Source organism: Lathamus discolor, chromosome 4 (assembly GCF_037157495.1).
Source record: "Lathamus discolor isolate bLatDis1 chromosome 4, bLatDis1.hap1, whole genome shotgun sequence".
In the NCBI taxonomy this organism is placed as follows: domain Eukaryota; kingdom Metazoa; phylum Chordata; class Aves; order Psittaciformes; family Psittacidae; genus Lathamus; species Lathamus discolor.
Genome location: NC_088887.1, coordinates 119488382 through 119505706, shown reverse-complemented (window position 1 = coordinate 119505706; position 17325 = coordinate 119488382). Strand labels below are relative to the sequence as shown.

Genomic DNA, 17325 nt, shown 5'->3' with positions numbered 1-17325 from the left:
TCTCCAGAGGGATAGAGGTACCTTATCTGTATGTTCCCAGCTTTATTATAGGGCCGTAACTCTAACGAAGGTGAAGAACAGCCTGAGAATGGTATAAATTCAGAGCATCGCAACCCTTTTCTGCCTGTGCTTCTGGGAGTGACCCACTTTAGGATGCTCCAGCAATATCACAGCAGAGGATAACTGTGGGCTATGCCAGGTGATCACACAATGCTATTAGGCAATACCTTGTGAAACAAGGCTTGGGGCCATGCAAAGGCAAGCTCAAGTATATGCACACTGATGGAGCCTGAGGTAAAGCAGCCTGCTAGCATGAACCAGGGAACTCATCTGAGGAGCTGGGCAGGGATGGCTTCGAAATCAGCCTTTAACCTGTGATTAGCCATGCAGAGACTGCCCAGCACTAAACTCCTCATCCAAATTTGTTTTTTTCTGTTGTCATTTCTCCAAAACACAACTATGTTGATGATGGAAAAGGAATCACCTTCTTTGACCAGGAAAGTGATTCCTACTGGCAGGGGTTCATTACTTGGATCTATTTAAAAAACGTTAGTGTACCAACCCAAGAAAACCTATAAAGGCGCTCATAGTCCCACTGGAAGGTGAGCTGGCTCTCAACACAGACACTGTGGGGTTCTTCTCATGCTGCAGCATTCCTCCCACAGTACCCAGATCCAGCTGCCCCTGCAGATCTGTGGTTCTAGCACCTTCTGGGCGCAGGGCTGGAAGGAACAGTCAACCAACCTGCCCAAGACAGTCCCTTTCTCCCCCAGGTATGGAAAAAACAAGACAGAATCAACCCAAATCTTGTGGGAAATGCTGAAATTTCACTGTTGCTTCCTGTACTTATCATGCAAATAAACAGAAAACATGCTTCAATGAAATTCCTTATTTTATGGATTTTTGATGGAAAACCTGTCATTCCTCTTTCATTTCCCCTCTAGTTTTTACCCTCAAGGAAGATGAAACACTATTTTTTTCTGTTTGCCAGCTGGTGACATTACAAAGCCTCATCAAGCAGGGCTGTTAAAAGAGTGCAAAATAACCATGGTTCAATGTGCTTTTCCTGCTTTCTAACTTTTCCAGAGCTGAGAATACTTTGAGTTTTAAAGAACTGGGAAAGGGTAAAACGAAGAGTGAAAATAATTTATATTCTAGGCTGTCCCTTCCCCCCACCCCCCCCCCCACCCCCCCACCCCCCCGTTATTTCATTCTCCGAGGAGAAACAAGAGAATGAAATACGGGACAGAATATGAGAGAATATATGCTTCAAAGTGCAGAGCAGTTCGTTTGCTATGCATCAGGTTTAACACTGCAATAAAGATAAATGGCTAGTTTTATTTGTTTTATTTTAAAATTTCCCAGTAATGAGAATGTTGTTTCGACAAAATCCTAGGGGACATCACAGAGGAAACCAGAAATATAACCTAAAGTCTCCAACTATCTCATAATGTTTCTCCAGCACTAATTAACAAATTGGTTTCTATATAGTTTCTGTGTATATGTAATTAAAATTATTCAATCTTTTGTGTTATTTTTTGTTTTGAGAGACAAGAGGCCAACAGAAACGAGCTCTAATTATGCTAGCAAATATGTCCCATATTCACTTTCTGCTAGTAGTATTTGAAGTTCAAGCCAACCAGCAAATGTGGGGGTGTTTTTCCCTTTTTCGTTTTGCCTTAGTTAATATCTCAAAAATAAGAAATCAGGACAGCAGACTAATCTTCATAACAAAGACACATTAGTGCCTGTCTGCTGCAGAATATTGTGTGATTTTGTTCTGTCATGGGTACAAGTTGTCACAGTTGTACTCCTTGAACACATCAGCAACCTTCTTGTGATCTGCATGTCCTGGATGGCTAAGTTAGTCATCCCAGAAACATACATGTCTCTTCAGTGAAGAAATGAGTGCAGTCTTATAAAGTTGAGAATAGGTTATACATATGAACCAAGGTGAAGCATAATGTTCATATCTAATTAATGTATCATTGTTTAAAGACACAAAAGCATCTTCTTTTGGAGTGTTTTACAAAACCTGTCATCAGAGCTTTCTGTTAAAACAACGTGAAAGAAAAAAGTGACTTTAAATTCTCTGTTATTTATAAGGTTATAGGTGTGGTTTTCTGCTAAAAATCAAATGCAATAGTATATTTGTTTATTTATTTTCCTAATTTAATTTTTTTTACAGCCTCTTGGAATGAAGAACAGAAATAGTTTCTGCTCTGTGGGAAATTTCATGTAGTTCAAGGGTCCTTTTCCATTCAAAATTAATACAAAAACTTGAGATTGAATTTAATATTTTCTGAAAAGTAAATTCTGAGGAAAAAAAGAAGAGTATTTGGCAACACTGGAAAATGCCATTTTGTTGCTGAGGCAAAAAGCATGGCATAACAGTGAAACAAAATGAAAGCAAATTATAACTTGAAACAAAGCACTTCAGTGTTATTGAAACAATGAAACCAAAAATTCTCATTACGGTGCTTTACTTTCAAAGTGTGTGTCATTGGATCAACATGCTACTACAGAACATTTGTCAAATTTGACAAGCATATATCTTCCAGTAAAATCCACTCAACAAATGCTTTTGACCAATTCTAACTCACTCTTAGCAGCTGAAAGCCAGTACAAGTATTGTTACACTTAATGTGATAATTATCACAAAATTGTTAAATTTGAGAATGCCAAAGGGACCAAAGTAGGCGTCCTGAAATCCAGAGAGGACTTTCAAAAGATTTCTTCCAAATACTTGATTAACTTTGGTATTTTACATCTATTTAAGCCTACGTGAACAAGGCAAGTCCAGAGCTCTCGCAAATCTGACTAGAGCACTCCTTGGGCACCTACAAACCACTGGAAGTCTGCCTTCTGTTCTCAAGTTCAGTAAAATCAGCAAGAAGAGTAACATTAAGTCCTAGGACAAAGCAAGTAAATGAATATCTATTTCTTCACACCATTTTCTTAACAGCGTTACTATCCTTTCACCTTTTACAGAATTCAATTTCTTTGGTCATAAATTACCATGAAACACAACCGTTACAGATGCAAAAGCACATTAAATGCTGGCAGACTGCTGAGAGAAAACGGCAGGAGCTACTCCAGTTCATCCATCTAGTAAGAAATGTATATAGTCTGAATACATTTAATTATAATTTACTTTTAAGGCTGGAGAGACAGGTTCTACCTGTACAGTGGTATTATTCTCTTCCAGATAATTTTCAAAGTTCAAAAAGGCAGCAAGAAAAAGAATTATATTACAGAGAATAAAAATATCTAATATATGGAAGGAGGAAGGCAGGGAGCATAAAGTGAAGGGAAAAAAAAAGATGTAACTTTGTAGTTCAGATTTTGGAGGATTTTGACATATTTCATAACAGCAGTGAGAAGACTGCAGTTATTCGAGGGTCTGAGTTGCACATATCTTAAAATCAGGATCAATGTATATCAAAAAGTATTTCAAATAGCTATAACAGGATATATGTTAGCATTTAGTGCCGCACTGCTTTTTCCTCCAAGTGAGTCAAAAAAATAGTGACATGTCTATGTCGGTTTCTGGCTCAGATTATATCAGGCTTCTAGGAAATTCAGATTTGGAATTATGCCTTATAGCTCATCTGCTTTCGGAGATTTCTGGACGTGATCCAGCATCATTGTAAAAGGTAGTGATAAACTGTGTTTGAGCTCCAGATCTGAAACGAGAGCCATGAAAATGAGGGCTGGACGATCCTTCATTTTGCCAGTGCCCAAGCATGAGATGTAATGTATCAAGTATCAAACTGAGTGACAGACAGGATGTGTTCAGGAGAATTAAAATGTTCTTGAATTCACTGTTTAAAAAATAGTAATGAATTTTAAGTTAATTTTTGTTTGTTTTCATTTGCAGTAAAAAACCACAAGTGTAGAAATGCTAAATTTGGGAATACGAGTTTTAAATGTGACACATTTCTTGAAACACAGAAAATACCCTTCCATTATGACACCATTTGTTTTTTATTGGTCATATTCTGATTAAACCAACTTTGGCATTTGAGTTTACATTTAACCACTAGATTATTAGCATGTTGCAGTGTGAAGACTAGACAGTCATGTTTTATTCCTTAGTTCTCTCTGGAAAAGAAAGGGCCATTTATTAACCTAAATTTCTGTTCAGCTGAAACTGTGGAACTTTCTAAGGGTCATTTACACCTCATTAAAAGTATCTGGAGCTGAATGGGATTCAGCAAACATATAGATAATTTTTACATTTACATTTTTTGAGCCATTTTGTACCTTGAGCTGCAAAACTTGTCTGGAATTTATCCCAAATCACCCTAATTTCCCTTTCTGCAAATAAACTCACTTTTAATTCCGTTCTTAAATTCTTGGAGTTATATTTGTGACCCTTCTCCTGTGTCATTTTCTGAACGCTTTGAAAATGCATTTTTGGCTCAGAAAATCTACTGGTCAAATCATGACTGTAATGTTTGGATTTCTTCATTCTGCTAAGACCCATTGAGAATGCTGCTGCAAGTCTGATTTTCCCTGTTCACCACTTTAAGTATGTTCATATTCCCTATAAGCTCTGTCACTGCTCCTTGCTCCCAGTCGTGTCAGACATGAAGGACCATCCAGAGCGATGACCCTGACAGGCTTGACAGGTGAGCCTATACAAACCTCATGAGGTAAGTCCAAGTGCAAGGTCCTGCACCTGGGTAAGGGCAACCCCAAGTACACGTACAGCCTGGGTGGAGAATGGATTGAGGGGAGCCCTGAAGAGAAGGACTTGAGGGAGTTGATTGACAAGAAGCTTGACATGTTGCAGCCTTGTGCACTTGCAGGCTAGAAAGCAACCATACCCTGTGCTGCAACACCCGGAGCATGACCAGCAGGTTGAAGGAGGTGATCCTGCCCCTCTACTCTGCTCTTGCAAGTCCCCACTTGGAGCACTGAGTACAGTTCTCATGTCCTAATCATAAGAGGACATGGAGCTGTTGAAGCAAGTCCAGAGGAGGCCACAAGGATGATCAGGGGCTGGAGCACCTCACGTATGAAGACAGGCTGAGAAAGCTGGGGCTGGGTAGCCTTGAGATGAGAAGGCTCTGGGGAGATCTTAAAGAAGCTTTCAGTGCCTAAGGGGAAGTATAAGCTGGAGAGGGACTTTTTACAGGGGCATGTAGTGACAAGAGGGAATGGCTTTAAACTAGAAGAAGGTAGATTTACATTAGATAGAAGGAAGAAATCATTTCCTATGGGGGTGGTGAGGCGCTGGCACAGGTTGTCCTGAGAAGGTGTGGATGCCCCATCCCTGGGAATATTCAAACTCAGGTTAGACAGGACTTTGAGCACCCTGGTCTAGTGGAAGGTGTCCCTGCCTGTGGTGGGGGGTTGGAACTGGATGATGAGCTTTAAGGTCCTTTCCAGCCCAAACCATTCTGTGATTCTGTGTTTCTGTGACGTAAGTCTCTTTCTTCACTTACAGTGCCTTCCGTGTCCTGTCTGTGGTTGATCTTTGTGATTATCCAGCCTCCATCATTTCACTTTGTGTTATCTGCACTGCTGCTTTGAACCACAGTATTTAATGTCAGGACCTTGCCATAAATACCTGCAGAAATGCCCCATCACCTTCCTTCATATTCTTGTTTCTATTGTTCCTTTAGATGACGCTATCATTTTTTTTGTGTAACCTCACTTTGTCTGTAACCTCTGCCAGCCAAACTAAGGTGTTGCACTCTTTCATCAGCATCAGCCTCTATCTGCTCTTTCTTGTCTTCCACTTAGATCACAAGTACTTGGGATTAGTATTCTGGTTTTGCTCTGCGTTTAAGTAACACTTCAAAAAATGCTACTCCATCTGTGCCTCTGGCTTTTACACAGCATGGGAAAAATAGGGTCTCTTAGCAGCAGAGGCAAAAGGATTCATTTAACAGACTGGTAAATGTAATAGATATTCTTCTGATCCTGACTTTGAAGACTTGACTTTTTCCACTATTGTCAGTTGAGCCAGAGTTTCACGACTTACTTTGCTTGCACTGGGTTTTTTTTTCTGCTCTAAGATATATTTATATAACACCAGGAAAAGGTACTAGGAATTTGAGTTCTGATGGGGACACTTGTCTGTATGAAAGCAAATGCACACCTAGCCTTCAAAGGTCCAAAGGCAATCAATACCAAAGGATTGGATTAGCCTTTTAAGACATGAAGATGGTCATTGAGTGGAGTTACTCATCTGGATCAACTTGCACACCTATTTATAAACTTCACTGAATTGTGGCTCCAGAATACTAAAAAACATATCTGACTGAAGCCAAACCCAATTCCTGGACAATTCCTAGTGTTCGGAGGCCATTACATGTCTCCTTTTAAAGATGTATTTTAAATTCTTTGGCCTGACTCTTAGTGTTCAGAGGTGGCTTGTAGCAGCTCTCCTGTGTCATGGAACTGATCGCACTGAAAATCAAATCAGGTAAGCCTGCAAACTTCTCACTTTCTGTAGTGCTCCAGCTGAGCAGAAAATCAATGTACTTAGCAACAGCCCTGACACCCTTTTGGATTAAAAGTGTGTTCAGATCTGTAAATGAAAGTGGGCTTGATGCTAAAATTTTCATCTCAGTGTGAACTCAGTATATGTGAAGGGATGGAGACTATTTAGTGCTTGATAGAAATGAATGGAGAAAAAATATTTTGGGTTATCATTTCCTAATAATATCTTCTTGGCACTGTTTATGGGTATTTTACATTAAAAATGAATTTGATTTTTGTAAAATCTGCCAAATAAGGAGAATTAAAAGAAAAAAAGCCCAAAATAAAAAAAAAAAAAAAATAAAACCTCACTATTGACTGCATTGGCTTCATTAACTTGTGATTTCATGTTTTGTCTGTCACAGAGGTAAATATAACTTACTATTACAAGAGGCAGAGATCAGCAAAGTAAAACAAACAACTAAATTCATACCTGGGACACACAGGAAGTCAATCATATTATCAGACATCTTTCATATCTTCGTGTGCTTATTTTCTTGCTGTTTGAATAAGTTTATGTTGTTAACCATTCTTTTTTTTTTCATGGTAGTGCAATCAGGTTGTGCAGAATAATTCTTTTTTTTTTACCCACTAAAGTAATGGTTATTGCTTCTTTATAGACACCTTCATTTAATATCGACCTCATCTCTCAACACCAATCAGCTTTATGTTCATCTTTTCATCATTATCCCAAGCAGTAAAGAATGGCTTGCTTTTTGGCACAAAAATGGATTTTTATTTCTCCCCGGCATTTCTCAATAAACTCAATCTCTCTAATTGGAATCCTGAGAAACACTTTCAGCATCTTTTTTTTTTTTTTTTTCTTAATGCAGTTGCTGAATAAGAGAATGCATCCAGGGAGGTAAAGTGATAAACTAAAGGACACAGTCCTGCTTTCTTATCAAGATAAATTTGAAGTAGCACTAGTATATTCATCATCAGGCAGAAACTGCCAGGACAGTCTATGCTTGTGACCACTGAGGGCAAGTATCAACTTTTACAGTTGTGAAGTCTGAACTGAAGGAATTTAAGATTCAAGACATGCTTAAAGTTAAGAAACCAAATATGAATGTTGGAATCAATATAAAGACATGATTTTTAAAGTCACAGAGAAGATAGGAAATTAGGTAGAAACAAAAAGTACCACGACAGTCTCAAAAATTCATGTTAATTTTGAAGTTAAGCTCCCAACATCAAAATCCTGCAATTCTCAGAGAATACACTTGTGGTTTTGCTGCTGGTAAATATACCAAGTTGTCTTACTTTGGTATTTTTTTCGCTTTATCATACACCTTTGCCTAGTTTTGGGATATAATGAGAAAAACAGCACAGGTGTCTTAGCAGTTGTGACACACGAAGTTGTGATTAAGTAAATCTGCCTGTCTTCTTTCTGGCCAACCTTTCAATTTTCTTTATATAAATTTTGACAGATGGTCTAGATCAAATTCAGAACTATAAAACTGAGTAACATGATGAGTAACAACTTCCTGTGTGAAAACCCTGATCAAATGGACATTTTTAACTGATTGCTGTGTATAGTGTTGTTAAACTGGGTAAATCCACAACTGAATTAACTTTTTCCACCCTACAGCAACAAGAAAGAATTAAAGCTATTATAATCTGGTTTTCGTTCTTTTACTGTAACCATCATGGCTGAGCACTGAATATGACAATAAAGCTGCAGGAGAAGTAATTAGAACAATCTATGTATTATGTGTTTGACATTCACAGGTTTTAGGAACCTATTTGAGCTGAGCTCATTCAGGATCTCTTTGTGGGAAACCTTCCAGGGATAATTGCTGTTCAAAGCAACCTATTCCAGCTTTATGATTAAGTTGTCTCACATCCATGACTGGTTGACTTCATCTCTAAAATAGGATCTCTCTGCACCCGGAGATAATGTTTTTGTGTTGGTGAATTGTATTTTAGGCATTGTAGACCAAGACTCTTAGACATCTATGTTTCACAATTCCCAGTCTTTCATATTAAACAGAAATTAGATTCTCTCAATGTTGGCAAAAAGTAAGTAAAAAAAGAAACCCCAAAAAATCAAGTTGAAATGTTGTTGCTAACACAGCACAGTGATAAAAACCAGGTCTTCATTAGCCTATATCCAGCCATGCCCACTATACTGACATCTCAGAAAAGAGGTCTACATTATTGTGGGGAAATCAATGAAGTTTCCTGCTCAGTATGCAGTGTCTGTCAATAGTGTAAATAAAACGTGTCAGGCTGTGTTGGAAGAGTAGCAGAAGGACAACAATGGAGAAAAGTCAGTTGAGTGATGAAGATGTACACTGAGGTTTTGGGATTCCTATATTCAATTTCTACCTCAGCCACAAACTTCCTCTGTGAAGTTGTCCAATCCAAAAGAAAGACTTACGAGTGTTAAATGGGGCTTAGGTGGTTTTTTGTGTTGTGCAAATCCACAACTTTTACCCTTAAAGCCATTTCTCTGTCTTAGAGGGTTGTGGAATATATTGATATTTTTAGGAAGGAAGGTCCCTTGCGACTTACAGCTGTGGATGAGCTAATGCTCAGCAAGCACCACCTTATGCCTCAGCACCAGCAGGATGGCCAAGGTCTTAGCACTGCTTAGCATCTCATGAAATGAAGAGTAATCAATGGAAATAATTAAAAACCATACCAAAACAAAACAACAACAAAACAACACAAAACCCCAACAAAAAAAGTAAAAACCCCAAAACAAAAAACCCCAGAAAAATGCATCATATCTGTTTGGGGAAAAAACGTTTTGACACTGTTTTGCAAAAATGACAAAATGTTGTGGCGGTGCTGAAATCAGTACGATTTAAGAAAAAAGATCAGCTTAAAATGGCATTTACTGAAATGACTCATAGCTGAAAGAAAATCTGACGAAATGTTTCAAACCAACTAGTCTCCTATCTGGAGTACACAAATAATCATCCCTACCATATGGACTTCATGTAACTTTTAGTTTATTAACTCTCTCATTGCTCCTGTGAGCTAAAGCCATATGATTACTCCTTTTTCAGAAAAGAAGCACTGAATTTTGTATTAAAGTGTTTAGATGCCCATAGAGGTAAAGTAGCATCAAGTTTTCCAAACACAGAGTTGTTAAGTACTGAGGCAGTATCTGTTTCCTTAGAGATATGAATACTTTTAAAGTTGTGGTTGTCATCATTTTGGAAAGAGCAAGGATTGTAGTGCCAGCCTCTTTACTTCCAACCGCATTCACTATTCCACAAGACCAGGCTTCATCAGTCCAACATGAGCTGTTTACACCAGACCTTTAGTCACAATGGTTTATACAGCAGGAGTAATAAATTCACTTACTTGTGCAAGTCTTGTTGTATTTAGGGTTCTCTTGAGGAAACCCTTCCAACCGGCACTGGAACCTGTGCTGCCAAAATTCCTGAAACCATGGATTTCGGTGATTTGTTTCTGGCCGAAGCTGAAGGTAGTAATCATCAAACCATTTCACATCAGGAGACTGGAGCTTGATCGTTATTCCACCAACAGCTTCACGCTGGTACCCATCTGTCACATCATACCTGTCCGCCCAGCCATCACTGCAGGGATAAATAGAAGACGGACAACATTAATCAGTCAGAGGAATAAGAAATAAACTTTCTTAAAAACAAAGTTTGAAATTCAGTGTTTTCCTTTTCCTTACATTTGCGTGTCGTTGGTACCTTCTACTTAGACGATATATTCTTCATAGAATCATAGAATCAACAAGGTTGGAAAAAACCTTTAATATCACAAAGTCCAACCATTACCCCAGGACTGCAAATTCCACAACCAAACCATTGAAACAACATTAAAAATCACGGAACCTGAAATCCCCCATCTCTAAACATGTCTCTGCATCACACTAAGCCTCATTGAGCTCTGAGGAGAAGGTCTTGGATTCAGGTTTTTACTGAAACTGGGTTGATTCTATTACCTGAAGAAGGTGGCTTTGAGAACAGGAGCTTTTGCAGTGTGACAGGCGCGACTGTGTTGCAGACTGTGCCTATACTGCATGATCGAGCACGGCATGAAGAACCTTAAGGAAATTCTAAATGGACTGATGCTGATCAAGTAGAGATATCAGCTCAGAGCTCAGATGCTAGACAGTACGGCATTGCCTCTGAAGCAAGAAATCCTCTCTGCTGACACGACTAATGAACCTGGGCAGAGCATCGTGAACATCCATGTCTTTCTTGGTTGTTCATAGCTGGAGTATTACGGAGTTGTGTGACCCTGTACCTCACAATAAATTTTAATTCCCTTCTGTCAGCTTTTCTGCTTGCAACACTCCGACCTGAAGCAGCCACAAGAAAACTCAAATCAAACAAAATGACCCAAATTTCTGAGGGTAATTCTCCTCTCTCCGGTTTCACAAAGGATTTTTTTGGAAGTCCTGACAAAGTTTCACTCAACTCCACTACAAATGTACATCTCTCATTAGAGCAGTGCAGATTTCTGTTGTGTTATCGTGGACACAATACTTCAGTTTTTCAAAAGTCTCAAATCTTACACTGAGAGAATCATAGAAGAATGTCTAATTGGGGTTTTGTCTCTCTAAAAAGGCACTGATGTTAATGACTATAGAGATCACCTTTAAATCCTAAAAATCAAATAGCTGAAGGATAAAAAAGAAGCTTAATTGTCTTATTTTAAAACTTCATGAGTTGTTTAAAAGATAGCCCTATTTTAACTTGTGTAACAGACGTAGGCGACCTTTATCTATACAGTTCTGTTGTTCTATTTTGATCATTTGCTGTCTGGCTTAAACTTTGCTTCTGTACTGCAGAACATGGAGGAAACTTGCTGCAGTTATTTGGTTGTCAGCGCATTCCCTGTTCTCTGCACTCAGCTGTCCTCACACAGTGCAGAAGTCAAGACCTCAAACAGTGACTCCTTCTGCACAAGACAGATTTCATTGAAGGCTGGATTCGACCACATCTTATTAGCACAGCTGCAGTGTCAATAAATAATAGCTTTACCAGAGGAAAAATAATATCCAGTATCTGAAATGGAAATGAAGGGACTGTTGAACACGCTTCAGATTTCAAATACACTCATTTACTCAGCACAAAAGAGTAATATACACGTTCACAAAACGAGAAAGTTGAACACTGATGTTAAATTTACCTTCCAGCTTAGATCCAGTTAGGGATGAACACAGATGTAATGCTCCCAGACACACCCAGGAGACTCCCCGCTTTCTACCAGCACCATTTACTGGACGAAGAGTTAGAACCATTTATGGGTTGTTTTGTGCTAAGAGCCGCAGAAGGTATTTTAAATTTATGAGCAATTTAACCTTTTCCTCAAAACATTCATCTTAATCTTTGGCAAGTTTCTAAGCAGCTTTATCCATCCTCATAAAATCTGACAGGTTTTATGAATGCAGGAAGCGATGGGTTGTCTGTGGTGTGTCTTATTTTTAAAACTGAACAGAATTTAAGACAATGAGAGCTGTGCTGTCAATATCCCAGCTTTATGAGTTGTCGCATAAACAACTTAGAAAAAAAATGTTTTCTTACAATTAATTTCTTTATCATTTTTCAGAGGAACAGTTTTGTAGATCTAATCCAGCAGGGCTATAAAATTTAAAGCAATACTTAATGAATAGTTATCCCCTCCAAGATAGGTTTGCAACAAAGATGCCGTTTTATAACTTTAAGTTGTTAGAAAAGACCAAAATAACAACTTCATCTTACATAACCCTTCTCAACTTTTCTTCAGAAGGGCTTCTTAATTCAACAGAGCTGGTTTTCATTCAAACAAGTATTTCAGCTTAGCTTATTGTACAAATAGCATTTGGGAGCTTTATATAAAAGATGTACTCAAAGTGTGCATTGCAGAGACAACAATGTAGAGATAGCAAAGCTTCAGGCAGACAAGGTGGCAAAGCAAATGCTAAACTAGTATCTAAAGGCCAGTGAAAATGGAGTAGGAAAACAGGCTTGCATGAATATAAAAAAAGCACTGGTAGTGTGTGGTACTTAAATTCTGCACCCACAGTAGAGTAACAACACTTATGGGATGTTGGTGGCAATATGCTATAGATACATTTGGGATATTAGACCTGGGACATCCTCTGAACTCAGTAAGGGGAGTGAAGATGAGGGAGAAGGGAACAGTGAGAGAAATACCTATTTACTTTCCTAGTGCTGCCTGTCCCTCCTTAGAACGTATTTCTTCTCTTAATGGCTGGTGATATCATAGTGCTCCATTGCTGGCTGCATTATGAAAGGTTCAAAATGGTATTATCCACTGTTAAATTCTACTAGTTCAACAGAAACTGGCTGTGACGAGGAGCTCCAAATGAAATCCAGTATAATTCCCACCCTCACCAACAGAAGTGGCAAGATGCATAGGTTGCCACTAACACAGTGCAGGACTGTGTGCTGGTGAGACAAATGGTTCTTTAAGTTAACAGTGGGGTATATATGATATTTAGGTGAAGAAATGGTTAAGAAGAGCTTTCTCACAGGTAGTAAAATAAACCCAGGTGAACAGTATTCCAGTGATGATTGCGAAAAATTCCTAACAGATTAAATGGGACAAGGATATTCTTACCAGATCACTACACAAGGTTGTTTTTTCTCCCTTGCATGGACACTGTGCTTTCCAAGTTTATTCTGACTGGGCGAATGGGTGATTCTATTATTCGAAATAAATGGTGTTGCTTTTTAACCACTGGGCATGTCTGCTTCAAATGATCCTGCCAAGACTTAGAGTTGCACATAAAGAAATCTTGTTGTGAAGGAAAGCACAGCTGCAGCACCAGCAGTAAAAGCCCCTTGCTGAGATATCTGTCAGGTGTACACAATAATTCACATAGCTCATTCATCAGCTTGCCAGAGTAGGAAGCTGTCAACAAGGTAAGAGGCCTATGACACGTGCAGATCTGGCTGCCCCCAATTTTATCTTCACATTGAGCACAGTGGGGAATTGTCTTTTAGGATCATGACATGTTTTCCCTTCATCCAGTTCTTTTGTGTTTATATTCTTTGCCGTCAGACTAATTCCTATTTTCCTTAAATGCTGGTGGTGTGATATAGGATAATATAGGATAACAACTATACTGTATAAAAAGAAAAAATTGTAAAAAATATCATTTACAAAGATTATTGTGTACCAAAGAAAACAAGGAGTCATGGAAGGAAGGAAAAAAGGAAAAAAGACATTTGCTGTTGCAATGCTAGCAAGAGATAAAATTGAAATAGGAGAGCTATTATCACAATGATCTTATCTGTTATCACATCTTATTTGCATGTGTACATTACCCCAGCTACCAATTTCTGAAGGATATGCAGGGTGATGGAGATTTTAGTAAAAAAAAATACCCTTCAGCAAACAGAAGGGAAGTGTTCTGCTCCTTTGTTAAAGGTCTCTTTGGTTTACTCACAGTAAATCACAACATAGTTTTATATCACAGAAAGGCTTCAATAAATGTCATGGCACAGCCACCAGTATTTACAAAATTGATTAATGAATAAATATAGCAATGAATAAATAAAAGCTCAATAAAATAATTTGATGGTTTTGATCGTTATTGTACATATAATTGTTTTAAAATATCTGAACAGAAAAGTAGAGGCAGATAAGGCAGATGAGATCCTATGTAAATGACTGGGTTGCACGACTGTGACCACCCTCATGAGCACCATGTTCACTTCCTCCCCCACAACCCTGGATACTAATGGTAGTGAATATGTCTTCAGACTCCTCTAGCTGAGCATACCTGAACAAGTAGGGCCGTCACTGTAGGACTATATATATTGTTATACTGTATGCATACAGAAGATAGATATTCTGACTTTTTAGGATTATGTTTGCTATGGTAAAATGTGAGAAACTTGAATGTGTTTTCCTGGATTTTCTGTGTTTTGTCCTTTCCCATATTTCCCATCTTCCCCATCTTCCATTTGAAATAGCCAGCACCAGTAAGAGCCTTCCCAGATGTGTGGCACCATTTTACTGAATTCAATCCACTTTACCTATAATATACGGGGATTGTGGGAGAAAGGGAAAGCAATCTCTGACAACAGAGTGTTGCTACCCAAGAAAGATGAAATGCAGTACTTCATCTGTTATAAAGAAATTTCCACCTGTCTGAATGAGGTATTTTTGTTTCTTCTGGAAAGAATCACCATAGAGGGAGGAGAGCATTCAGGGGAAGAACAGTACAGGAGCAAGCTCATGCTTGAATTATTATGAAGATGTCATTGGAAAGGCACTTAAGGGCTATAAAGATCATTCAAAAATGGCTGCTTTGAGCTTATACAGTACAGTCAAGAAATTGCTAGCCCTCCTGAAAAACATTTACAAAAAGGTGAATTTAGTCAGTCCTGTCAGCAGTGACCTAAGCATTTAATTCCACAAAGGTCCTAAAAAGGACAAGATGGATTCTGATTCAAGGATGCTCCACATCTACTTAATAAGTAGCATGACAGTCAACCACATGAAGCATGCTACTGATGTCAATCTGCTTATCAGGAATAGCAGGCATTTGCAGAGCTGACTGACACCTTCTACAAGACTAGCAAATTACTAAAGTTGCACATCACTGTAAACAGGACAAAGGCAGAGAACTATTGCCAGCTTAAACTAGATAAGAGAATGTCAAAACCTCAATTTCATGGTCAGGTTAGTATGAGAGAATAAATGCTCAGAAGAGATCATTAAACACATAAATAAATAGATAACATTAAAAAGATTTACTGGGTTCAGGAGAAGTAAGCAAATGGAGTAGGAAGGAGGTGTTGCCTCAGGCATCATGGATTTTCATTCACATGTTCAGAGATGCAGAACACAGAAGGAATTAGGACTATTCATTAATGGTCATGCTTACAGGTGACAAGTCTATGGTCCATCCTGTGATAAGTATCGGATTAATGCCATCAAATCTGAAATGTGATATGGAGAAAGCATTTTGCAAGCTGCTACATATCATTCTCCAAAGCACAGGACTTAGTGATAATGAGGGGTAGGAGAAGAAAGCAGTAACTTGCAAGTTCTCAGAAAGCCTAGGTGACACTACTTAGTTACAGGCTGTACCCAGTGACAAGAGAGATGAGGTTCTTCTGTAGGTGTTTAATCAGTAGGTGAGGACTGCTTGAGAAGCTTAAAACAAAAAGCAATTCGGGTGAGAACAGCCATGAAAAACAGCATTTGTAACTTTTAAAAGAGCAAAAAGGAAAATCAGCAGACTTCACCAAGCCTAGAAAATCTCGGGGTTAGATCTTTGTCAGGAATGGAAGAATTTAGTACTTAATTAAAAAATGCCACGCAGAGGAAGGATGGGAAATACAGTAACACATTAATGAGCCCCTCTCAAAGATGGAAATATATGAAAAGCAGAAGCAAGGCCAGATTTTCAAGGATCAACATGAAAGAAAACCATTAGATAGTGATAAAATGAAAACGTTCAAAGCACAAAACAAGCTGCAACAAACAAGAGATGTCAAAAGTAACAGAAAGCAATTCTCTAAGCACTTACTCTGGGAGGAAGAGTAAAGAAAGTGTTGGCCTGCAGTTCACTATGGGGAGAAAGTTACTGGAGACGAACCCAGGACAGCTTTTAGTATCAAACTTCACAACAGGAAAATCTAGTGTTTAGTGACAAAGGGTCAACCTAAAAGTGGGAAGGTGATCTAGAAAACAGGCTTATTCAAATTAGCTGGAGATTTATAGCCTAAAGAACCACACACAGTAGCAGGGGAGAGATGTTATAACTGTCTTCAGGTACATAAAAAGCTGCAGCAAAATAATCATAATTTGTTTATCATGTTGGTGTAAGCATTCATGACTGAAACTGCAGGGAGAAGGACTCATTTCAGACATCAAGAAGGTTTTCCTCACAGTAGAGAATATGAAGAACTAGAATAGCTTAGAGACCCCGGGTGCTGTCAGAAAATAGGATAAACATCCATCTGATATAAATGGCCCTGCCTTGGTGAAGGGAGAACAGGAGGCCACTGACTTCCTGACATCCATTCTGCCCTGTGTTTGTGCTAGCTTATGTTGAGGTTTGACATATGTCTGGAAATGATAAGTGTGTAAACCCCAGTGGATAAGAGAAAGAAATGCAAAGAGAGTTAAAATAATGTCCCTCCCTCTCAGTTTCCCCAGCTTTTCATGGTGTTTTACCTTACTTCTTGTTACTGTATATTAACTTTCCCTGCAGCTGCTGTGGGAAGCATCAACAAAGAAGAGATACTGTAAGGGTGGTGAGGCACTGGAATGGGTTGCCCAGGGAATCTGTGAATGCTCCATCCCTGGCAGTGCTCAAGGCTGGGTTGGACGAAGCCTTGGGTGACATGGTTTAGTGTGAGGTGTCCCTGCCCATGGCAGGGGACTTGGAACTAGATGATCTTAAGGTCCTTTCCAACCCTAACTATTCTAACTATTCTATGTTTTAGGATTAATTGTGTATTTGACTGTATACACAGCTAATTCCAGTGCTGAAGTAAGAGTATGCAGGAGTGTGCAGTGGGTTACATACCTGTGCCGAGCAGAATCAGGGCTGGAAGCACTAAATTTAACTATGTAGAAAAACACTTCCCCATGCACAGTGTGAAAGAAATGGGGTAAAATTCTCCAAATCAGAGCTAGCTAACATTTTGCACAGTCAAGATATTTAAAATATAAAGACTTTTTTTTCTCTGAACTGGAAAAGCTTTTTTTTAATTGCTTTTAGAACAATCTTCTTAAAATTGCTTTAAATGAAAATGATTCCGTTTTATTGCCTTTTTGGGGTGAAAGAAAGGATTTAGATATATTCCCCAAATAACACTCTCAGTATAATTAAGATAATCCTTGGTATTTTCAAACAGAAGACAAATT

At 38.6% G+C, this 17325-nt stretch overlaps 1 protein-coding gene across 1 annotated transcript in view; it reads right to left on the bottom strand.

The window, feature by feature from the left end:
• GRM5 (glutamate metabotropic receptor 5) overlaps window positions 1-17325 on the bottom strand; it is a 265098-nt gene that overhangs the window by 46623 nt on the left and 201150 nt on the right. The window contains exon 4 of the mRNA XM_065675884.1: window positions 9814-10049. Coding sequence (XP_065531956.1) covers window positions 9814-10049 — 236 coding nt within the window. The remainder of the gene's footprint in view (window positions 1-9813; window positions 10050-17325) is intronic.